The 25,205-nt window shown below is 43.8% G+C and overlaps 1 protein-coding gene across 1 annotated transcript in view; it reads left to right on the top strand.

The window, feature by feature from the left end:
* The window catches only part of VPS41 (VPS41 subunit of HOPS complex), a 449,214-nt gene that overhangs the window by 415,493 nt on the left and 8,516 nt on the right, over window positions 1-25,205 (top strand). Inside the window, exons 27-28 of the mRNA XM_030203975.1 lie at window positions 2,199-2,243; window positions 7,418-7,497. Of these exons, the coding sequence (XP_030059835.1) occupies window positions 2,199-2,243; window positions 7,418-7,497 (125 nt within the window). The remainder of the gene's footprint in view (window positions 1-2,198; window positions 2,244-7,417; window positions 7,498-25,205) is intronic.

Here is a 25,205-nt window from a genome sequence, read left to right on the forward strand (position 1 = left end):
GGCGGTTCAGTTTAATTTTTGTCTAAATAGAAAGTTTACGATTACTTATTCTATAGTGGATTAGGGTGTATCTGTGTTTGTGAAAAAGACATGGCTTTCAGTTGGCATTGACTGTGCAGGATCTGTACTATTCTGTCTGGTTTTATTTTACAATAGGTGAATTGATGTTCTAGTGCTCACTGTAGTGTTTAAGATGCTTTCCTTTTCCTTGTGTGACTCATAGAAACGACTGCTTATGGTATGGTAGAATTGCTCTATAGGTCCTGAGTGTTTTGTATTCTCGGCATGCCTAGTACTGGATTTTGGAGGGGAGTGTTAAAAATGACCAGCCCCGGGTGTCAACTACCCTAGCAACGCCACTGGCCCAGAGTTAACCTGGGTGGGCCCTTCCCACCCCTACCCCTACAACTGTACATACATACAATATACTATTTTTTTTTTTTTTTTTTTTTTTTTTAATGACCTGACATCTGCCCCTTTCTCTCTGGACCTCCTCCCCCAGTCCTACCTCAGAGCCGTTGCCCATTGCAATTCCTATAGGCAACCTGCACTAGCCCTGCAGGCTTCTCTCTACAACATTCCCACCAAAAACACAAGAAATGACATCATTGAGGGCAGGACATGATAGAAGCCTGCAGGGCCGGTGCAGGATGCCGCCAGCAGTTGCTCTGGGGTAGAGAGACGGGCTGATGCCAGGCCACGAGTGGAGAAGAGGGAGAGAGAGTAGTGAGGCTTTACCACTGAAGAGTTTTGGGGGCTTCATGGGCTGCTGACTGGGTGGACCTGAGGCAAGAATGGGTGGTAGCTACGCCACTGCTGTTATATATTAGAATCCCCATGAAGTAAAGTAAAAATTTGCAGCACTGTTTTTTTTCTTTAGCTGACATTTCATTTTCATTCACTTTACTTAGAAGGTTAAGGCAAAGAAATGAGTCATCTCCATACCCCAGACTAAAGTGTCATGATGCAGGGGTCAGGATTTGGATGCCCTATGCATTGAGGCTGGTCAGATTGGGGTGCACCCCTGAGGTGGTGTGCTTTATAACAAATATGATAACTGCCATTTTTTTTGTTGGTTTTTTTTTTTTTTTTTAATTAAGCATTGTTATACACATCATGGCGGTTTACAATCCATAGTATAATAACAGTAAAATTGGGACAAATATTGAAATAAAATATGACACTTAGGGGGGGATTTATCAAGGTGCAGTAAAAGTTTGCCCTTTACCACACGTTGATGCCCCATGGGATTCAGCAACCTGTGGGATCCCTTACCACAGGTTGCTGAATCCTGGACCAAGGGAATAACGCTGCTTCCGAGCCACCTTGCAAGCAGCATTATTCCCACTGTCCGGGAGTATCGGGCCGCAGCTCTGGGACTCTCCCCCCGATGTAAAGTTTCCTCTCCCATGTCCACCTACCCCGTCCCTTAGTGTCTACTGTAAAAGTCTTCATTGGTGGCTCGGGGGGAGGGGGTCTAGGGCAGTCTGAGGGAGTCTGATGGTCTAGGGGCTCTTCAGGCAGGATCAATGCCCAATTGCGCCTGCCCACTCGGGTGCTGTCCTTTAGTGGTGCCTCTAGCGGTAGTGTCGCACAATTACCGCTAGGGGGTCATATTTCATATAAGGAAATATGACCCCTAGTGGTAGTTGAGCCATTGGAGGACAGTGCCCGGAGTGGGCAGGAGTGATTGGGCATCTCTCCTGCCTGAAGAGCCCCCAGACCCATCCAACCCCCCCCCCACCCCATATGACCCCCTCAGACTCTCCTGGACCCCCCACCCCCAGACCAACAGTAAAGACTTTTATGGTAGGCACTTAGGGATGGGAACTTTACATCATGGGGGGGGTGGTTATTAAAATTATAAAGATAGTTAAAACACATGAGGAAGGGGATGCATAGCACAACAAATTATTCCAAGTGTTCAAGGTGCTCGTCATGGGAGGTATGCATCCAGACCCTTGGGATGGTATGGGTTTCCCAGATCTACTTAGCCATCTCATCTGAGAAGTGGAATTTGAAAATGGAGGGGGGAGAGTTAAAAAGAAAAATAAAGGGGCAAGGAGTGGGTATGTTATACTGCCTTTCTGTGGATACAAAGTGGTTTACATTTTATATACAGATACTTTTTTATTTTATTTTATATATGTATTTGTTTTGAGAAGGATCTTCAGTGTAACATATGTTTTCATTTACAGAAGAGAGCATTTGTGAATCGTGTCTTTCTCCCGTACTGCCTTCAGGTAGGACATCTAGAAAAATCTCATTTCCTTCTAAATATTCCATATTTAGAATTACAGGATATATACCGTGGTCACTTTTTGGATAATTCATTAGCTATTGTAATCAGTTTAAGATGATTCACAGGTAGTAATGCTATAGGTTTTAATACTATACTCTGAAGGGTTGATGCTTAGAGAAATATTTTCAAGTAGATTAACAGGTGAGGAGAAGCTATAGAGGATTTCGATTTACAGTATGTATTATTCTTGAAGAATTCTGTGAAAAGAATCCAAATTCTGTATACAATGTTTTAAAATCCTACATACTTATTTTTTGTGTGTTGAATTCACCTGCCATAAGGTTTGGCTCCTTTCCACCCCAATTTTGACCCCTTCCTCAGGCTTGACCCTCACCAGCTCACTCTCCATCCTCCCCAACATAGCAGTATTTCCCGCACATAGGGCATATTCACCCCCTAGCCTTCTCTACTCCCTTTCAAGGATGTACACCTCCCAGCTTTCTCCTTCTGCTGCCTAGTCCTTTCTCTACCAGCCATCCTAGATTTCTTTCCCTCATTCTGCCCCTGGTAAGACCCCCCCCCCCCCCAAGTTTTCTCTGTCCCCAACCTCTCCCACTTTCTGCAGCCCCAGATCTCTCTGTCCTCTCTCTCCTCCCAAGTCACAAACCCACTACAACCCCAAGGCACACACCCACTACTCCCACCCATCACTCACTGTCCCCCTCCCAGCTACATACCTACCACTCACTCTTCCCCTCCACCTTCCACCCATCCTTACTGGATTGCTTGTTACTGCAAGAGGAGGAGCGTAGCTGCACCTCAAGCCTTGTCCTTCTCCTCTGCTGCCCTAGAAGGGTGGCAGGAAACCACAGAAGCTATCACTGCTGCTGTCTTCTGGACCTTGTGCAGAATTCCCCTAGGAGTAACATATTCTAATTTGAATAAGTTGACAAATTGGTTTCCACATAGGTATTTTTTCGGACTACTATTTAGTATATTTATCAATGAAATAGTCCATCTGTGTACTATTAGCACATTCTACTACCACATAGAGAGAAATGAGACTTCTGTTCCTTCCCTAGCTGGCAGGTTGAAGCTTCCCTGAAAACCACCTGCGATATCATGGAGACATTACCCTTTTGGCTCTTATTATTTCAAGTACCTGATCTGGAAGTCACATTTTGAAACATAGAATATGGTGGTAGATAATGACCATATGGCCCATCCAGTCTGCCTATCCACAACTGCCCAATTTTGTAATCTCGTTCTGTCTCTCAGAGGTAGTCTGTGCTTCTCTTCTGCCTTCTTAAATTCTAATAATGTCCTTTTCTCCACGGGAAAGCTGTTCCACAAACCATTACTTTGATTTCTTCTGAATCCCTGTCACCCTTACCTTGTGCTACCCCAATCTAGATCAGGGGTTCACAAGTTCCGTCCTTGAGGGTAGCAAACAGGATGATTTTTCAAGATATCCCTGATGAATATGCATGAGAGAGATTTGCGTACAATGGAGATGGTATGCATGCAGATTTATCTCAGGCATATTCATCAGAGGTGCCTGAAAACCTTGACCTGTTACAGTACTCAAGGACTGAACTTTGGCACCTTTATTCTAGAGCCTCCTTTCTACTTGCCAGTGTACCTGAATGTAGCTCACCTTGAGCTACTACTGAAAAAGGTGTGAGCTAAATCTAAATAAATGATAATAAATAATACTAAAGGAGGTTTACTAGCAACTCGCCCTACTGCGTATTTATTGTTTAGGAGGTGTCATATCTTTTTCCTCCGAGGTATGTATGTTTAGATCTTTAAATTTGCACCCATGTGCTTTATAGTGAAGGCACTTTTAGAGCTGCTTGCAGAGTGGTGTACTTAGGATGTACAAAATCCAGAGTTGCTGTTCCGTGATAGGGTGGTGAGAGGCTGAAATGCATGGTGATCATTCTGATGGTCTCAAGGTGGCAAAACAATGTGATGAGGCAGTGACCTAAACTAGAAGGATGCTAGGCCTCATAGGGAGAGGCATAACCAGCAGAAGAAAGGAGGTGGTAATGCCCTTCTGCAGGTCATTGGTGAGGCCCCACTTGTATTGTGTTCAGTTGTGGAGGACATGAAAAGATTTGAAGCAGCTTAGAGGAAGGTGTCAAAAATGGTATGAGATTTGAGCCAAAATATGTATAAGAAGAGTCTTGAAGGCCTGAATATGTATACCCTAGAGGAAAGGAGGGCCAGGGGAGGTACGATATACAGGATGAGGCAAAAAAAAAAAGATATACAGGATGAGGCAAAAAAAAAAAGATACCCCCTAGAGATTTTTGCAGTTTTCTCAGCAACCCCTTTGAATTTCAATGAGAAATTTTATGTATTTATTTAGTCATCATACTTACATATTACTATTAAACATTTAGGGGGTCTTTTACTAAGGCAGACTAGCGTTTTTATCGTTCGCTAAACGCTAGAGATACCAATGTATTCCTGTGGGCATCTCTAGCAGTTAGTGTGCACTAAAAACACTAGTGCGCCTTAGTAAAGACCCCTTTAATTATCTTGTTATGTTGATGCTACTGACGTTTTAGCGTTACTACCTAGTGAATTTTGCGCATTAAAAATGTTTGAGCTAAAACACAGTAAAATAATGTCATTCAGATAAGGTTAACATTGTGTTAGAACTTTACAATCACTGCAAATGCTCAAATTGTCCATCCTCTCTCTCTCTTTAGGTTTTAAATTTAAGGGCCAAGTCTAAGTCTTGAGTAAAAGTAGGACAAAACAAATAGAGAAAGCACAGACCTTCAGTCAATTGGTCCCTGTTGCAGGCTGTCCCAGATCATCTGCAGCGCTTCCTTGAGTTTGGCAGTTGTTTGCAACTTTGGGTGTTGTTTGTGATAGGCCTCCAACATTGCTCCCCAAACAAAGTCTACGTCGCTGTGACGACAATTAACAGTAATCTGGTACTTTTTTTTTTTTTTCATATAATGGTAGTTTTACAGTGCAAACATTTTTGAATGCACACCAGTGTCCATACTAAAAAGTCTGTAGCTTTGCTGTGTTTAAAGATAATCTCATTTCACTCAGCACATAAACATAGATATTAGCAACAAATAAAGCTGTAAAATTTCACATTGAAATTCCAAGTGGTTGCTGAGAAAACAACAAAAACTCAGGGTTTTTTTTTCCTCACCCTGTAAACGTTTAAATACTTGAAAAGTGGTAATATACAAAACATATCTTTTTCAGAGATGGGGATGTGGTAGGAACTAGAGGATATGAATTAAGATTGCCAGGTAACATCAAGAAATACTTTTCAAGAGAGAGGAGGATGATGGATGCCTGGAATACCTTCCTAGTGGAGGTGGTAGGGACAAAGAGAGTGACGGGATTCACAAACACATAATATAAACAAAGGATCCCTTTATTGGAATCAAAGCAATATTCAAATGACCTTTTCTCACTTACATAGCATAGAAGGGTGCAGATACAACTCTGACTGCTTTGTTGGGCAGACTGGATTGATCATACACGCCTTTATGTGCCGTCATTTACTGTGTTACTATATTTTTGAACTACAAGTGAAGTCTTACCAGAGACTTATGCAGAGACAACACCATCTTCTTAGTCATGCTGGCTGTTTCTCACCCTGTGCACGCAAGCATCTTGCTGACTTTTGTTATTATCTTTTCTACATGTTTGGCCACTTTAGGATCATTAGATATGATCATCTCCAGATCCTATTTTTGCACACAGAAATACTTCACCCTCATACTGTTCTGCTTCCTGCATATGTTAGTATTAAATCTTAGCTTCCAACTAAATCACTCCCAGGGCTTCACTTGTACACCTGTTCCACCATTGCAAATTTTAGTATCATCTAAAAACTTCTGAACAGAGCCATTCCTACATCATGCCACTGGTAATCCCCTTTTCCTTGGAACAAACTCAGTTTACCATTATCCTTATTTCCCACTCATGACTTAAAAACCTGCAGTGTGGCTTTCTACCATATTGAGGCCAATTTTGAACAGTTTGTGGTGTTTACAGGGTACATGGGCACTTTTGACCAACATACATTGCAGCTAATGTGAGAAATTAGTATAAGCACTAAAAACACCCATATACTTTGCACCAGTTAATTGTTCAGAATAGGAAAGGTAAAATAACACTTTTTTTCAAAAATATGGGCACACTTTTCATCCCTCAACTTAAACACACTTTGAAAAGCCTTTTTCCAATTTGGCTAAAAGTACATGTATGATGGAGGCTAACATTAGCCAGCAGAAGAGGGCAGTATTCAGTCAAGCTGGTTTGCCCAGGGTAAATGGCTTTGTAAAATGTCTTCATAGTTGCCAGTCAGCACTGTCTCAATGAGGCCAGTCACTGGGATTTAAGGTTTGGGCTGTCTCTCCTTTAAGATCAATTTGTAGAACAAGGTTCAATGCCCATACACCAAGGTTCATTTCTGTTCAGTTTTCCTCCTGTCTTTGAGTTCCCCCATTTTAGGGATGCATTAAATGAAAAGCAAAGAATGATAAATTTTAAGGCAAAAAAGAGGGTACAGCAGTCATGTCTAAAAACAGCATAATTTGTGTGTATTTCTCCCCATTAGTCTAGCTGTAGTCTTGTGTTCTTGTTTTACTTGAAGACAGCCCTTAGCTATTAGTTCCAAATTTGGCCTGTTGTATCTGCTTGTTCTCAGAGAAGGTGCTTATGGATTCCTTGTAACTGTCATTCTGTGATGATTTATACTACTAAGCCACCTCCTTTCTGGGAGTTGTTCCTACTCCTTTTTAATATATATTTTTTTCTTGTTAGTGCTGCTGATAAACAGACATGTAGCCAGTTCAGGCAGCTAACCACGCATACTTAAAGCTTCTAGAAAATTCTGGAAGTGTCCTCCCAGTTGGCATATGTGACAGTCTTCTGACCCAGAAGCTGAATTCATTGTTGTTGTTTTTTAATCAGCAAAAGGCAATTACCTGCAAGCAATTACACTCTGTGTGCTCGGTTGATATAAATGTTTGAAACTGTAACGCACTCTCTTAAAATCTAATGTCTCTGTTCTCTTTTATAGAGGGCAGGCAGAAATAATGTGTTTTTTAGCTTCAGGTGTCTGCCTCTTACAATATTTAATTATTTTTTTCCTTTGTTTTTCTTTTTTACAATATCTTTTTGCTCCAGATGCATCTAAGCCTTTTAGTGTGACAGTATTCCACTGCAGGCATGTGTTTCACAAGGAGTGTCTGCCTATACCCAGCATGGTAAGCAGCTAATTTAATCTACACAGATAACATGGAGAAGGTTAGCTACAGCCAGGAAGATATTGTCTGCTGCTGCTGTCTGCAGTGAGGAATTATTATCAGCAGAAAATATATTGTATGAATGATAACAGCGCAGAAGCAATTATTCCTGTGATGTTTGAATAGGTATCTCAAAGGACAGGAAATATTCAAACTTCACACTAAACCCTGCAAGCAGATTTGAAAAGGAAACTCCCCACATAGCTTCTCTTTCAAAAATTGCTGCTTATGCCATGGGGAGGCTTTTGGCAATAATACTTTGCAGATTCAAAGTATGCAAGGATGAAATAGGAGCAGATTTCAATATTTAATCTTCATGTCCCAAGTCTTCCACTCAGTGGAACCGATGTTGCCCATGGAGGAAAGTATGCATGCTGTCAGTCCAGGGGCCCAGAGCAAATTTCAAAGGGAGATTTTGTACAAATAAACATCTTCTTACTTATAGGAACTCCCATTAAATAGTGAATTATTTCTGCATCTTATTTCTATTTGTTAAATTCCTCTAAACCACTGTGTTTATGACCCTATATAATATAAATCGCAAGACTACAAGGTCCCTGCTGCAAATGGCAAGTAGCTCAATAGAACTGAGTGGTTTATGAAATTGTATTGAATGCACCTGTTGCACTTCGTGTTTTTATCTGTCTTTCTCCCAATAATTTTGGGACAGCTAGACCTAGCTCCACCAAACTTTGTGTAGAGATAGGAATTTGGGGGAGAGGGGGGGAACATAGAACTTTTTCACTTTTCAAAATAGGAAGTGGTTTGAGGGACATAAGAGAGGACAGAGTTGGCAGACTTTTTTTCCATAGGCAATGTATTCAGTATTTTCCATCTCCCCATCCCCCCTAATAACTTTGAAATGGAGGGATTTAGCTGTACCAAACTTTGGTTGGAGGAAACGCTAGATTTTCTACTTTTCAAAGTTGGTGAATAATTTTGAAAGCGAGGGGCCACAGAGGGAGCAAAACTGTGACGTTGAACTGAGACTATCTAGAGTGTCACTTTTTTTTAACTTGGCTACTGTATGTACTGTTAAAATGCAGTTGAAAACTGCTGTGCTTATTTTGCATCTGTATGAAGACTGACACTTGTATTATCTGTCTCTATGGTGATAGTATTGTTTTGAACATCTTCATATTGAAGGGTCATTTTGTAGGAGATAGTATATTATGTATTCAGGTGGGTACTTAGAGAATTACCCACGAGCAAAACCATATCACCATGAGCATCTGCATCAAAATGCCTACAACCTCTTCTTGATATGACTTTAAAGTTTTAATGTTGCAGGTCTGTGTGGATGTCACTATCTTTCTCTATGGTGATAGTATACTGCAGTGAACAATAGCATCTGTTTTCATTGAGTTGCTGTATGAGTATGACTAGGAATACGTGCATTGTGTTAACCATTGTAGTAATCAAATTGTTTCTTTATTTGGCAAACTGACCCTTCCATTTTCCAAAATGGTGGTGCAGAGACAAGAGTGAGTGGGCTTCACTCCTGCCTCCCAATGTTGGAGGTGGGCGGAGGGATTTATGGGGAGGGTGGTCCACTTAGGCTCTCAGCATATTTTGGGAACGTGAATAGAGGGGATGGTTGGGGTCACTTGGACATCCATTGAAATTTGTAGGGTGGAAGGTGGGGGTGAAGGGTCGGGTGTCCAGGGGCCATGGGCCACCAGGTACATTTGTGAGGCTCAGGTGGTCTGGAGAGCCGTGGACTGTTGGATGTATCCACAGGTATTGGGGAGTTGAGGGATCCAACAAGCAAGGTTTCCAGTTGCCACTAGCTCAGACTTGTGCACATGCCTCAGGTGTGCTCGCACATATTAGTTCACATTTTTTTCTGCTTGACCTGTTTCCATACTATTTGGTTGTTGCATTGTGGAGCAAAATTGTTGTATTACCCTTGCATTGGGAAACCATGTTCTGGGGCAACTGAGAGTTCAGTGATTTGCCCAAGGGGAGCATTAGTGTGATTTGAATCCTGTTTTTTCTGGTTCCCAGCCTGCCTCTCTAACCATTAGGCTACTCCTGTACTCCATAATACTTGACCTTTCAAGTAGAAAATGCCTTGTTACCGTGTGGGGGGGTGGGGTCCTTTGCTACCGTCCCATCCTCCTCCATGTGAGACTGCCGCCTCTTTCTACCCGCTACTTGTACTTTACATTTTCCTGCAGCCCGGCAGCAGTTCAAACAGGCTGACTTTGTGACCTTCCTTCTGCTGCGTCCTGCCCTCTCTGCTACAACTTCTTATTTTGACCACTAAACAGGAAATTGCTTTAGAGAGGGCTGGACATGGCAGAAGGAAGGTCATGAAGCCAGCCTGTGCGAACCACTGCCAGGCTGTAGAAAAATGTAAGCCACAAGCAGCGGGTAGAAAGAGATGCCAGACCTGCAGGGGGGAGGATGGGAAGGTAGAGAGGTGCTGGCTGGACCCATGGGAGGATGACGACGGGGGTGCTGCAGGAAATGGGAGGAGGGGGTGCTGGAGGGAAGGGAGAAAGGTGCTGGATCCATGGGAGAAGGGGGGTCCTGGAAGGAAGGGAGAAAGGTTTTGGACCCATGGGAAGAGGAGGAGGGGCTGAAGGAAAAGGAGAGAGGAGCTGGACCCATGGTAGGAAGGAAGGAGGGAGGGTAAGGGAAAGAGATGCTGGACCAATGGGATGAAAGAAGAGGGAGTCAAATACTGAAACCACGGTGGGAAGGAGAAATGGAAGGAGGGCTGGCAGTTGAGCCAAATGCTGGAAGAGGCAGGGGAAGAGAGGGAGAGAAGCTGGGTGGGGTGAAGAGGAGAGAGGCACATTTGTGTGGAAGAGGAAGAGAGGGGACACAGGGAGGTAACAAACAGAGGGGAAATGATGTACATGGGGGGCATATGATTAGTGATACAAAGGGGAGATGCTGTGTCGGGATGGTATATAGACTCAGAGGGGCAATGCTGGACACAGGAGAAGGGTATATGTACACAGAGGGGTGATGTTAGACATGGAAGAAAATAGGAACACAGAAGGGTGAGGGACGCATAAGGACATAGAGGAGTGATATTCGACACAGGAAGAGAGGATAGGGAGACAGAGAGGTGATGATGGATGCGAGGATATGAACACAGGAGAGATACTGGACAGGGAAGTATAGGGACACAGAGAAGAAAGATGCTAAATGTGGAGATGATAGAGACATAAAGATGGAAAATGGATGGTGGACATGAAGAGAGAAGAGATATCAAATGGACAGGAGATCCTGGTGAGTAAGTTACGAGAAGACAGAGGGAAGCAGAAAACAGAGCCTGAGACCAACATGATTTGAAAAATAAAATAACTAGATAACAAAAGGAAGAAAAACTAATTTTATTTTCTATTTTGTTATTAGAGTATGTCAGATTTGAAATGTACATCCTGCCAGAGCTACTGTTAGACATGGCTGAGACCCAGGGAAAACATTTGGGAGGGGATCCCAAAGCCCACTACCAGGCTGCACTTTCTTCAGCTTCCAGCAGGCTTGGGGGGCTCTCTGGTCAGGGGCCAAGGGAAGTTGCCTTAGTCATACTCTCCTAACACCAGCCCTGGCATGTACCATCTTTATATTTTGCACAGTACAGGAGTAAGTGCATCTCGTTCAATATTTCTGGTGTTGTACTACATAACTAAGACTTATGCAGATAAGGGTCAGAGCTTGTGGGGATGGGGTGGCAATGGGAATGGGATGGGGACGAGGAAAGAGCTCACAGGGACAGGAGCAAACTTTTTTCCTGTGTCATTCTCTGCTTTCAAGTCCACATAGGGACATTCTAAAGATGTGGGTGTAAGGGTCAAAAAAAGAGAGAGAGCACTTTGGTGTTTTGAAAATATTATAGGGCAGGTATTCCCATAGTAGGAGTCATCAGAAGGTGTAAAGTAAAGATTAGGTTAGCATTAATTATAAACAGTAGAATTTTAGACAGAAATTCACCAGTAAAAGAAATGACCGTACAAATGTGTGATCAAGACCGAACATGTTCTCTGAACCTGGACAAACCATTATTATTAAAGGGAATTTTTTAAAAACTTTTATTTATATGTTATAGAAACTTTTGAAAGATTTTATACATAGAAAGCTGGCTATGCATTTATTTTTATACATACTTGAAGTAGTCATTTTAAGGGGCAGAGTTTGGGGTTTACATGTATATTTTGCAAAATACAATTTAAAAAATGCACCAGGAATGAAGGCATGGACCTAATAGATATTTATCAATTGGATTTAAAAAACATAATGGACTAAAAGCAAAATATTGGCTTTGTGACTTAATAATAAGACCTACACTTTTTGTCTTAATGTGGTATTACGTTAACATCCTGTTCACAATGATCCTTAATCTTCTAGGAACCAAACTTTTGTTAATTGTTTTCTAATTGATGTTAATTTGAACTATTTTTCTAATTGATTTCTATGTGAACGCCTGTCACCTCTGATTTGGAACTTCCTGCTTCTCAATGTTTTATAGATATTGAAACATTCAACATTCCTACCCTCCTCTTCCCTATCCCAATCAAGCTCAGCCACAGCAGTGCCAATCTTTCACCTGAGAGGACAGACTATGGGTTCATTTTTGAATGCAGCACAGATAAATTTGAGTAGAGGTGAATGTCAGTGTTGTGCAGTGTGTAGGACTCAGTCTTTCCCAGGAGGCATGAACATACAGTATCACCAATCTGAGCCAGCCCAAAAAATAGAAAACAGTTACTGTGATTGAACCTGGGGCTTGAGTACTGAGGCACCACAGTACCATAGCTTGCCCATTAGGCCAGCCTGAGAAAAAATATTATAGATTTTACATCATATCAAGTTTGACCAGTATAGAAAGAAAAAATGTGCCTTCGCTTTGCAGTGCACTGAAGGCTTCATATGCTATATGGAATTTGGTGTCTGGTTTCAGAGCTCAGCGAAATAGTTTGGACTTCCCTTTGGCGTCTGTGGGAGGTGAATTTGGGGAGGTGTTTAGTTTGATCTAAGTGGATCAAAGCACAGACAGTTCTGACTCTGTGCAGTTCCCCTTGAACCACATTCTGTGTGAGTTAGTTTACCTTCATTTGAATTTTTGCTATAGCTTGTAAAATTAGAACAGGCATTGTATTAGCTTGTAGGATTTGGACTAATGTATTATTACTCACATTTTCTAATTTGAGCTAAAGGACTTGGATATCTTTTTATTACTCACCTTTTTCCAAAGTTAAGTTAATGATAAGTTACATTAGATTATTCAAGTACACACATAGATTAGCATACTTTGTCATCTACCTGCTTACTTGGAAACTCTGCCCACTCTCTGCTCAAACTCTGCCCATGTACACGTGTACCAGGAAAATACATTCCATTATATCATGGCATTTACTTTTATGATGGTTAGTATTTTATAAGAGGTTATTAATGTTCAAAAATGACTTGATAAAATTACTTCCTTAATGTATTTTATGCCTTCATCTTTATGTATATAGTCCGCCATGATATGTGCATTAAGTTGGATCAATAAATATACAGTTCTAACTTACCCATATTCAGAACTATCCAAATAGCAGCTGAATGATATCACTATTCAGATATATATTGGTCTGCTCCTGGTGTGCCTCTTGTTTCCACCCCACATTATGGAGGAAATTCTATAAATGGTGCTCAGAAATCGGCACTCAAAGCTATTCTGTAATGGGCACTAAAAGATGAGCGCCCAATATAGAATAGTATTGATTGCCGATTTATATAGCAAGGCTTAGGCCTGCTGAAACCAGGTGTAATTCCTAGTGCCCAATTTAGGCGTACATCCCTGGTATTCTATAACACTGAATGCAAATTTTAATTATGCCCCTGATCCATCCATGCACCTCCCATGGCTAGGCCCCCTTTTGAATTGCATGCTATGGGATTTGGGCACACGTTATAGAGTAGTGAGTAGAAAGATGTGCAAGCAGTTCCAAATTAGTGCTGATTAGTGCCATTAGCACCCAGTGATCAGCACTAATTGGATTGAGACCATCTTGAATTGGCATCCAGTTTTGGGTGCCATATATAGAAACTGGGGGTATGTACATAACATTTGACCATATGTCAGCTTATACAGCCAAATGTTACACATTTAGCGTGGTGAGAAATTTAAATAAAGTACATAATGAAGTGCTAGTGATCACCAACGAAGATGGCTGCCTAACAAAGGAGCTCCCAACAGCATGATACAGTATTTAGAGGCCCTTTTACTAAGCCACATAGGCATCTACATGCATCCGACACACATCAGTGTGGAGTTACCACCCGGCTACCGCATGGCCCATGCGGTAATTTCATTTTTGAAATGTACCAGAAAATATATTTTATTTTCTGGTGTCCAGCGAAAATAGGGCGGTAACTCCGACTTGAAGCACATAGGCGATTACTGCACAGTTAACGCAAGAGACCTTACCACCAAGTCAATGACTGGCGGTAAGGTCTCAGACCCAACATGGACGCGCGCCAATTTTTATTTTCCCACACGTCCATTTTCTACAAAAATTTTAAAAAGGACTTTTTTACAGGCACGCTGAAAAATGGATCTGCGCACGCCCAAAACACACGCCTATACTAGCGCACCTTAGTAAAAGGTGCGCTAGAGTACTGATAGAACTGAAAAATGAGCTTGCGGAGCTTCTGTTAGTGATATGCAATCTATCCTTAAAATCGAGCGTGGTACCGGAAGATTAGAGGGTGGCCAATGTAACGCCGATTTTTTAAAAAGGTTCCAGGGGAGATCCGGGAAATTATAGACTGGTGAGTCTGACATCGGTACCGGGGGAAATGGTAGAGGCTATTATTAAAAACAAAATTACAGAGCACATCCAAAGACATGGATTACTGAGACCAAGTCAGCACCGCTTTAGTGTGGGGACCAATTTACTTCAATTCTTTGAAGGAGTAAACAAACAAGTGGACAAAGGGGAGCCGGTTGTTATTGTGTATCTGGATTTTCAAAAGGCGTTTGATAAGGTACCTCATGAAAGGCTACAGAGGAAATTGGAGGGTCATGAGATAGGAGGAAATGTCCTATTGTGGATTAAAAACTGGTTGAAGGGGATAGGAAACAGGGAGTGGGGTTAAATGGGCAGTATTCACAATGGAGAAGGGTAGTTAGTGGGGTTCCTCAGGGGTCAGTGCTAGGACAGCTGCTTTTTAATATATTTGTAAATGATTTAGAGATGGGAGTAACTAGCGAGGTAATTAAATTTGCTGATGACACAAAGTTATTCAAAGTCGTTAACTCGCGAGAGGATTGTGAAAAATTACAAGTGGACCTTACGAGACTGGGAGACTGGGCGGCTAAATGGCAGATGACGTTTAATATGAACACAAGTGCAAGGTGATGCATGTGGGAAAAAAGAACCCGAATTATAGCTACATCATGCAAGGTTCCACGTTAGGAGTTACGGACCAAGAAAGGGATCTGGGTGTCGTCGTCGATAACACACTGAAACCTTCTGCTCAGTGTGCTGCTGCGGCTAGGAAAGCGAATAGAATGTTGGGTATTATTAGGAAAGGTATGGAAAACAGGTGTGAGGATGTTATAATGCCTTTGTATCGCTCCATGGTGCGACCGCACCTTGAGTATTGTGTTCAATTCTGGTCGCCGCATCTCAAGAAAGATATAGTAGAACTGGAAAAGGTGCAGCGAAGGGCGACAAAAATGATAGCGGGGATGGGACGACTTCCCTATGAAGAAAGACTAAGGAGGCTAGGGCTTTTCAGTTTGGAGAAGAGACAGCTGAGGGGAGACATGATAGAGGTATATAAAATAATGAGTTTAGTGGAACAGGTGGATGTAAAGCGTCTGTTCACGCTTTCCAAAAATACTAGGACTAGGGGGCATGTGATGAAACTACAATGTAGTAAATTTAAAACAAATAGGAGAAATTGTTTCTTCACCCAACACGTAATTAAACTCTGGAATTCATTGCCGGAGAACGTGGTGAAGGCAGTTAGCTTGGCAGAGTTTAAAAAGGGGTTGGACGGTTTCCTAAAGGACAAGGCCATAGACCGCTACTAAACGGACTTGGGAAAAAACCACAATTTTGGGAATAACTTGTATAAAATGTTTGTACGTTTGGGTAGCTTGCCAGGTGCCCTTGACCTTGATTGGCCGCTGTCAGGGACAGGATGCTAGGCTCGATGGACCTTTGGTCATTTCCCAGTATGGCATTACTTATGTACTTATGTAAGGACCCCTTAATGTTCACAGTGGTAATCAAGCTTCTCACTTTCCACTAATTTTTGACCTGCTTGTTATGGCAACCATATTCATCAAGACTGATCTGAGCAGCTCTGCTGTATCTGCTTGACAGCACATGGCAGGATGGAAATCACTTTGCACTTCATTAGAGCAGAATTGCTGAGCCTGAAAACCATATTAAAGGACAACTCCGTGGCACATGTGGAGATCAGAGGAGCGCTTGGGGATCTTACTCAACAGTTTCATGAAACACAGGAAGATACTGTAGTACTTTTATTCAAAGTGTGCAACAGCCATACGATTCAAGATGGCGGTATGTTAGGACGCTGCTCTAGACGCTCCCTGAATCGTCCATTAGAAAGCTGAAGAAGGACCCGAACCCCCTCGTAAGATGGGGAAGAGGAAAGGAAAGACACGAGGAGGTCCCTTAACCCCTTTCGGGACTTACGCTTCTCATCAATCGGCACTGGACTGGTTCGGAGTAATAGTGGGACCTAGATGCTCTTCCTCTCCAGCTATTAGCGTTGACGCGTCTCAGTCAACCAACAGTGTAGACAGGGCTTCCCTAAGCCCCATCCAATGTGCGGCGGGCCCCCTGCAGCCAGGAGGTGGTGGCATGGAAGAAAGGCCTGGCGTTTCAATCCAAGATGGAGGACGGAATGAACAGGAAGGGACCTAATCCATGCCAAATGGAGAAGCTGAGAGGAATCTGGTAGGAAATCAAATTTCAACTAACATTTTGCCTGAACAAACTATTACTGAGCTAACCTGATTCTGAATGCTCCCACTCCTGACTTTAACCCAGGACGTATAATTAAACCGGCCGCAGTGACCATGGAGTCATTCTGAGACTTCGCTATCACGTTACACTCCTCTCTCCAATCTTCAATAAATAAAAATAATGAAGAAATAAAAATATTAACCAAGGCTGTCCTCAACCAAGCACAGTCTACCACTCAGCAGCTTGAGGAAGCGAAACAACATGGGGAAAAATTAAAAGACTTGGAAAAGTTTAACCAGACAATAATTAAGGATAGAAATTATACTTTACGCCGATTAGAATATCTTGAAAACCAATCCAGAAAATTAAATTTAAGATTTACATACTTTCCAAAATCCCCATTAATATTTTCGATTGATATGGTAAGGAAATACTTAGTTGAGATCCTGGGGATGTCAAAAGATTCACTCCCTCCTATACTGAGGGTGAAATATTTGCAAACTAACACCAGAATTAATGCTATAGTCATAGATGGTGTACAGCTGACTGTGGGAGAAGATTTGAATTTGACGTCCTTTTTGGAATCTTCATTGGAAGAAATCTCTGTCCATTTCCAAAGCAAAAACTACCAAAGCTGTTAATCTTTAACAGCATTGGTAGTTTTTGCTTTGGAAATGGACAGAGATGCAGTGTTAAGGCTTTCCTTTAGACACTTGGACTCTTTATTTTTTGGTTCAAAAATAAGACTTTATCCTGATTTATCGAGAGACACTCAGAAGAGACGTGAAGCATTTTTGGCTTTGCACCAGAGAACATTGGCTTTAGGTGCTACTTTTTTGTTAAAATTTCCTTGAATATGTCGTGTTCTTTTTCAGAATTAGCAGTTTCAAATTTTTTGAACCTAAACAATTAGAGGAGTTTGTGACTGCTCGGGAAGAAGAAAAAGTGGAAGTGATTGTTAAGTAACAGATGAACACTATATAATAGGTTAGAAGAAGAGATAGGTCCGCAGCGCCTATTATATTTTATATTTCAGTTTATTTGAACTATTTTGTTAAAGTTTCCTATTCTTGAATCGATTACCATAAATTTTTAGGTCGAAAACTAAGTTAGTTTATGTTAAGGATTGGCCTCTTCGAAGGCGTCCGGTACTGTATTCTTATTTTGAAGTTATTACAAATTGCCGTATCTTCTCTTTGTGAGTTGTATAAATAATAAAAATAAAATTAAAAAAAAAAAAAAAAAAAAAGTGTGCAAAGACCAGGCCTTATCCAAGGTACAGCTTAAAGTCAGAGTCATTGACACTATACAAAAGGCCCTAAAAGAGCAGAATAATCGCTCTAGACAAAACAAATTAATGGATCTTGGATATTTGAAAGGAAGCAGAAGGCACACAGATGCGGTATAATTTCTTGAATTGTTGTACCCCAAACTATTTGAGATGTGATTTGACAGGTACTTTGAAATTGAAAGGGCCCATCGAACTCCAAATCCCAAACTGAGAACCAAAGACTTTCACAGGAATATCCAAATGAAAAAACCACAGGAGTGGAAGAAAATAAAGTATCAAGAGACCTCAATTCCAGTACTGTTGGTGAGAACACCAGCGGTAGTTTCCCCTTATGCAGTTTTTCTTCAAGTAGCGGCAAGCCTGATAAGTAGTACACATTTACTCATTCAAATTTTTGATGTATTATACAGCAAGTGAAGACTCAGCAGAGTTGACATGACTGGGACTTGTTGATTAAACTACAGTGGGGGAAATAAGTATTTGATCCCTTGCTGATTTTGTAAGTGTGCCCACTGACAAAGACATGAGCAGCCCATAATTGAAGGGTAGGTTATTGGTAACAGTGAGAGATAGCACATCACAAATTAAATCCGGAAAATCACATTGTGGAAAGTATATGAATTTATTTGCATTCTGCAGAGGGAAATAAGTATTTGATCCCTCTGGCAAACAAGACCTAATACTTGGTGGCAAAACCCTTGTTGGCAAGCACAGCGGTCAGACGTCTTCTGTAGTTGATGATGAGGTTTGCACACATGTCAGGAGGAATTTTGGTCCACTCCTCTTTGCAGATCATCTCTAAATCATTAAGAGTTCTGGGCTGTCGCTTGGCAACTCGCAGCTTCAGCTCCCTCCATAAGTTTTCAATGGGATTAAGGTCTGGTGACTGGCTAGGCCACTCCATGACCCTAATGTGCTTCTTCCTGAGCCACTCCTTTGTTGCCTTGGCTGTATGTTTTGGGTCATTGTCGTGCTGGAAGACCCAGCCACGACCCATTTTTAAGGCCCTGGCGGAGGGAAGGAGGTTGTCACTCAGAATTGTACGGTACATGGCCCCATCCATTCTCCCATTGATGCGGTGAAGTAGTCCTGTGCCCTTAGCAGAGAAACACCCCCAAAACATAACATTTCCACCTCCATGCTTGACAGTGGGGACGGTGTTCTTTGGGTCATAGGCAGCATTTCTCTTCCTCCAAACACGGCGAGTTGAGTTCATGCCAAAGAGCTCAATTTTTGTCTCATCTGACCACAGCACCTTCTCCCAATCACTCTCGGCATCATCCAGGTGTTCACTGGCAAACTTCAGACGGGCCGTCACATGTGCCTTCCGGAGCAGGGGGACCTTGCGGGCACTGCAGGATTGCAATCCGTTATGTCGTAATGTGTTACCAATGGTTTTCGTGGTGACAGTGGTCCCAGCTGCCTTGAGATCATTGACAAGTTCCCCCCTTGTAGTTGTAGGCTGATTTCTAACCTTCCTCATGATCAAGGATACCCCACGAGGTGAGATTTTGCGTGGAGCCCCAGATCTTTGTCGATTGACAGTCATTTTGTACTTCTTCCATTTTCTTACTATGGCACCAACAGTTGTCTCCTTCTCGCCCAGCGTCTTACTGATGGTTTTGTAGCCCATTCCAGCCTTGTGCAGGTGTATGATCTTGTCCCTGACATCCTTAGACAGCTCCTTGCTCTTGGCCATTTTGTAGAGGTTAGAGTCTGACTGATTCACTGAGTCTGTGGACAGGTGTCTTTCATACAGGTGACCATTGCCGACAGCTGTCTGTCATGCAGGTAACGAGTTGATTTGGAGCATCTACCTGGTCTGTAGTGGCCAGATCTCTTACTGGTTGGTGGGGGATCAAATACTTATTTCCCTCTGCAGAATGCAAATAAATTCATATACTTTCCACAATGTGATTTTCCGGATTTAATTTGTGATGTGCTATCTCTCACTGTTACCAATAACCTACCCTTCAATTATGGGCTGCTCATGTCTTTGTCAGTGGGCACACTTACAAAATCAGCAAGGGATCAAATACTTATTTCCCCCACTGTATATACTTCTGGAATTGAGGTCTCTTCATACCTCACAAGGGTCCATCGAGCACCATCTTCTAGGCTGGCTACCTCCACATTTCCAAGTCACTATAGAGAACCCCCTCAAAAAATCTTGAAAGAGTAAAAGATAAAAAGCAACAATATAAATTCTTCTTAAATTTAGGATATTTTATGAAACAGAATTTCTCCGAGGAAAAGCAGGCATAATATTATCAAATGTGGATGAGGTCATCCACAGAGCACAGTGCGGACACTGCCAAGTGCACTGTCACTTAAAATCTTTGAGGCAGTGCCCCCACCGCACTGAGCGTGAGACCAGCAGTCTATCGTTTTCCATGAAGCAGAGAGGTTGAAATATCCTTAGCACGTCAAACTTTTGCCTTTTTGGTGCCTTCCCTTTTTCGGGATATTTTTCTTCATATTTTTCTATTTTCACTGTTAATTTATTAAGGGCTTCTTTTACAAAGTCATGCTACCAATTCTCAGTGCAGCAAATGAGAGGAATCCCATTCAATTCCTATGGACTTCTCATTTGCTGCGCGGGAATCGGTAGAGTGGCTTTGTTAAAGAACCCCTCAATTTTTACTTTGTTTTTCAATTACTTTCATTTTTCAATTTTCGTCCTTTTGGTGTGCCTCTGAGCCTTCTCTTACCTGGGAAGCATTGACTATTTTCAAGAGCACGACAACTCGAGCTCCGCGTGCCATAGAACCTTTTGACCTAACGTCGGCTTTTTTTCCATCCATGTCAGTGAGGGTGCCAAGTGGCTTTAAGAAGTGTATTCAATGCAATAGAACTATATCAGTCACAGACCCCCATAATTAGTGTGTTCAGTGCTTAGGTCCCAAGCACTGGGACATAACAGTGTAACCTCTGCCTGCGCATGCCAGCAAGGACCCTTAAAGCCCAGTGTCCAGCAAAAAAAAAACTTTTGGTTCTGCATCGACATTGGCATCCAAATCAAGCATAGCAGGGGATTTGGTACTCAATACAGAACCTGCATCTAATTTGGGTGCACTGATGCAACATCAAGAAGATCCTACATCGGATTCAATACCACATATGCATAAGTATTCTACACCATCATTGTCTGTGCTGCACGCATTGAGGGACCTGCAGTGTAAAAAACCTAAGAAGCATCGCCATCACTGTCTCTCCAGGCACTCTTCCCATACCTCACCTGCATCGACATCCTTGATGCATGGGAAGTGTCCGTGCCACAGCGATCAGCTTATCTCTCATCGAGAGCCTTTGAGGTCTTCCAGATCTCCTACATCTGATGGGCTATATCTCAGGCTGTGTCCATGCCACTTTTTCAGCCAGTATGACGCCTAATCTTCACAAAGAAATCCGGGCTATACCCGGGAGCTTTCACTACTACTACTACTTAGCATTTCTATAGTGCTGCCAGGGTTACGCAGGGCTGTACAAGTTTAAACATGGGGAAGGACAGTCCCTGCTCAAGAGAGCTTACAATCTAAAGGTAAAAACTATGTAGTCAGTGTAGGTATCAGGAATGGGAAGGTGGTTAGGCACCAAAAGCAAGGGAGAAGAGATGGGCCTTGAGTAAGGACTTGAAAATGGGCAGCGAGGGCGCATGGCGTATGGGCTCAGGAAGTCTGTTCCAGGCATAAGGTGATGCGAGGCAGAAGGGGCGGAGTCTGGAGTTAGCGGTGGTGGAGAAGGGTACAGAAAGGAGTGATTTGTCCTGAGAGCGGAGGTTACGGGTGGGAACATATGGGGAGAGGAGGGTAGAGAGGTAATGGGGGGCTGCAGATTGAGTGCACTTGAAGGTCAATAGGAAAAGCTTGAACTGTATACGGTAGCGGATCGGGAGCCAGTGAAGCGACTTGAGGAGAGAGGTGATATGAGAGTATCGGTTCACGCAGTAGATAAGACGTGCGGCGGAATTTTGGACAGATTGAAGGGGGGATAGGTGGCTAAGTGGGAGGCCAGCGAGGAGAAGGTTGCAGTAGTCAAGACGAGAGGTAATGAGCGAGTGGACAAGGGTTCGGGTGGTCTGTTCAGAGAGGAATGGGCGAATTTTGCTAATATTATAGAGGAAGAAGTGACAGGTCTTAGCTGTCTGCTGGATATGGGCAGAGAAGGAGAGGGAGGAGTCAAAAATGACTCCGAGATTGCGGGCTGAAGAGACGGGGAGGATGAGGGCGTTGTCAACAGAGACAGAAAGTGGGGGAAGAGGAGAAGAGGGTTTGGGTGGAAAGACAAGGAGCTCAGTCTTTGCCATGTTCAGTTTCAGATGCCGGTTGGACATCCAGGCAGCGATGTCTGAAAGGCAGGCCGAAACTTTGACCTGGGTTTCAACTGTGATGTCGGGAGTGGAGAGGTAAAGCTGGGTATCATCAGCATATAGATGGTACTGGAAACCATGTGATGAGATCAACGAGCCCAGGGAAGAGGTGTATATCGAGAAAAGAAGCGGTCCAAGGACAGATCCTTGAGGGACCCCAACAGAGAGCGGGACGGGGGTGGAAGAAGAGCCATTAGAAAATACTCTGAAGGTGCGTTGGGAAAGATACGAGGAGAACCAGGAGAGAACGGAGCCCTGGAACCCAAATGAGAACAGTGTGTCAAGAAGTAAATTATGATTGACGGTGTCAAAGGCGGCAGATAGGTCGAGGAGGATAGAATAGTGACCTTTGGATTTGGCAAGGAACAAGTCATTGCAGACTTTAGAGAGTGCTGTTTCTGTTGAGTGTGGTGAGCGAAAGCCGGATTGAAGCGGGTCGAGGACGGCCTGAGAGGAGAGGAAGTCAAGGCAGCGGCTGTGGACAGCACGTTCAAGTAATTTGGAGAGGAAGGGTAGAAGAGAGATGGGGCGGTAGTTGGAGGGACAGGTGGGGTCAAGTGATGGTTTTTTGAGAAGTGGTGTGACTACAGCGTGCTTGAAGGTGTCAGGGACAGTGGCAGTGGAGAGAGAGAGGTTGAGGATGTGACAGATTGAGGGGTTAACTGTAGGAGAGATGTTGGTAAGCAGATTGGTGGGAATGGGATCAGAGGAACAGGTGGTGCACTTAGAGGAAGAAAGAAGGCGAGCAGTTTCCTCCGGTGATCTCAGGGAAGGAGGAGAAGGAGGCCAGGTTAGGTTGGTTGAGGGAGTGGGTTAAGAAGTCACAGGGAGGAGAAGGCTTGGAAGTGAATTCAAGGTTTATCTTCTGCACTTTATCGCGGAAGTAGTCAGCTAGTGTTTGAGGAGAGAGAGGGGGGGTGGGAGCGGAGGGTACTTTAAGTAGGGAGTTGAGGGTGGCGAAGAGGCGACGAGGGTTGGAGCCAAGAGAATTGGTTAATTGAGAATAATATTCCTGTTTGGCAAGGAATAGGGAGGACTGGAAGGAACATAGCATGAATTTGAAATGGGTGAAGTCTGACAGGGTGCGAGATTTCCTCCAGAGTCGTTCAGCAGAGCGGGTGCAGGAGCGAAGGTAACGGATGCAAGGGGTTAACCAGGGCTGAAGATTAATGCGCTTAGTGGGACGAGAGACAGATGGTGCTAGGGTATCCATAGCAGTGGAGAGAATTTCATTGTAGGTAGAGACAGCCGTGTCGACAGATTCGGAAGACGAGATGGAAGGGAAGAGAGTGGAGATGTGAGAGGATAGGGTAGGGGGGTCGACAGCTTGGAGATTCCTGAAGGCAGTGGTTATAGTTGGGCAAGGTTGAGGGGGAGGGTGATGAAGAGTGAGGGTGATTAGGTGATGATCTGAAATAGGAAGGACTGAGGTGCAGAAATTGGAAGGTGAGCAGGAAGAGAAGAGAACGAGGTCGAGACAATGGCCATCACGGTGAGTAGGGGTGGTAGAGCATAGTTGGAGGTTAAAGGAGGATATCAGAGTGAGGAATTTAGAAGCGTAGGAGTTGGATGGGTTGTCAACGTGAATGTTAAAATCACCAAGAATGAGGGATGGAGATGCGGGATCAAGAAAGACGGTGAGCCAGGCGTCGAAGTCAGTAAGGAATGAAGAGAGGGGCTTATCAGGGGGGCGGTAGATGACTGCAACTCTGAGTGGTAATGGGTAGAATAGCCGGATGGAGTGAGCTTCAAAGGACGAGAAGCAGTGAGACTGCGGTAGGAGGAGGGGTTGGAAACTACAGGAGGGCGAGAGAAGTAGCCCGACGCCTCCACCGCGGCCATCTGGGCGGGGAGTGTGGGAGAAGAGATAACCTCCATGACAAAGGGCCGCGACTGAGGCAGAGTCGTCAGGGGAGAGCCAGGTTTCAGTTAGGGCGAGCAGTTGGAGAGAACGAGCGATGAAGAGATCGTGGGTGAAGGGCAGTTTGTTGCAGGTCGAGTGGGCATTCCACAAGGCGCATGAGAAGGGGAGGGAGGAGGGGAATAGAGACGAGGTTGGAGACATCACGGAATCGTTTGCATGGATAGGAGGAGGATAGGTGAGGGGGGCCTGGATTAGGATTAATGTCTCCCGCGGATAGCAGGAGGAGGAGCAAGAGAGTGCGGAGGAGGGTGGGGGAGGTCGGGCGACGAAGGCGACGAAGACGGGGTGCACTTCGGAGGAATGGTGAAGGGTTAATGGTAGGAAGGAGGTGTTGGAGATTAAGGGCTAGGAAGGAGGAGGGGGACAAGAGAGATGGTGAGGTGGTGAAGGATGGGGGTGAATAGGGTATTGCCGTAGCGGGCAGGATGGGAGGGAACACAGGTGGGCAATGAGTTCCAGCGGTGGACGGTGGTAAAGGGAGGGGAAAAAGATTAGGAAGGGACAGGGCAAGGAAGAGGATGTGGACAGGGGCCATAGGTAGTGATTGCTGATTGCGGTGTGACAGGTGTAAGTGTAGTGACTGAGGTGAGAAGCAGATAGATAGAGCGAAGAGCCGGAGGCTTGGAATTGGAGGGATTGATGGACTGGAGAGTGGGTAAGTCAGTAGCTGGCAAGTTAGCAGGCAGGCAAGTGAGGCAGTGGCTGCCAAGCTTGCAGGCAGGGTGGAGCAAGCTGGTGCGGATGGACAGGAACGAGCAGGGAGAGGCAGGGGGGCAGGTAAGTCAATGGCTGTCAAGTTAGCAGGTTGGCAGGTAAATAAATGGTGACAAGCTAGCAGGCGGGTTGGGGCATGATGGGGCTGATGGACAGGAACGAGCAGGGAGATGCTGGAGAGCAGGTAAGTCAAGGGCTGACAAGTTAGCAGGCAGGCAAGCAAGTCAATGGTTGACAAGCTAGCAGGCGGGCTGGAGCATACTGATGCAGAAGGACAGGAACCAGCAGGGAGAAACTGGAGAGCAGGTAAGTCAATGGCTGATGAGTTAGTAAGCTAGTAGGCAAGCAAGTAAGTCAATGGCTGACAAGCTAGCAGGTGGGCTGGAACAAGCTGGTGCAGATGAACAGGAACGAGCAGGGAGA

The sequence above is a fragment of the Microcaecilia unicolor genome, chromosome 1 (assembly GCF_901765095.1).
Source record: "Microcaecilia unicolor chromosome 1, aMicUni1.1, whole genome shotgun sequence".
Lineage (NCBI taxonomy): Eukaryota > Metazoa > Chordata > Amphibia > Gymnophiona > Siphonopidae > Microcaecilia > Microcaecilia unicolor.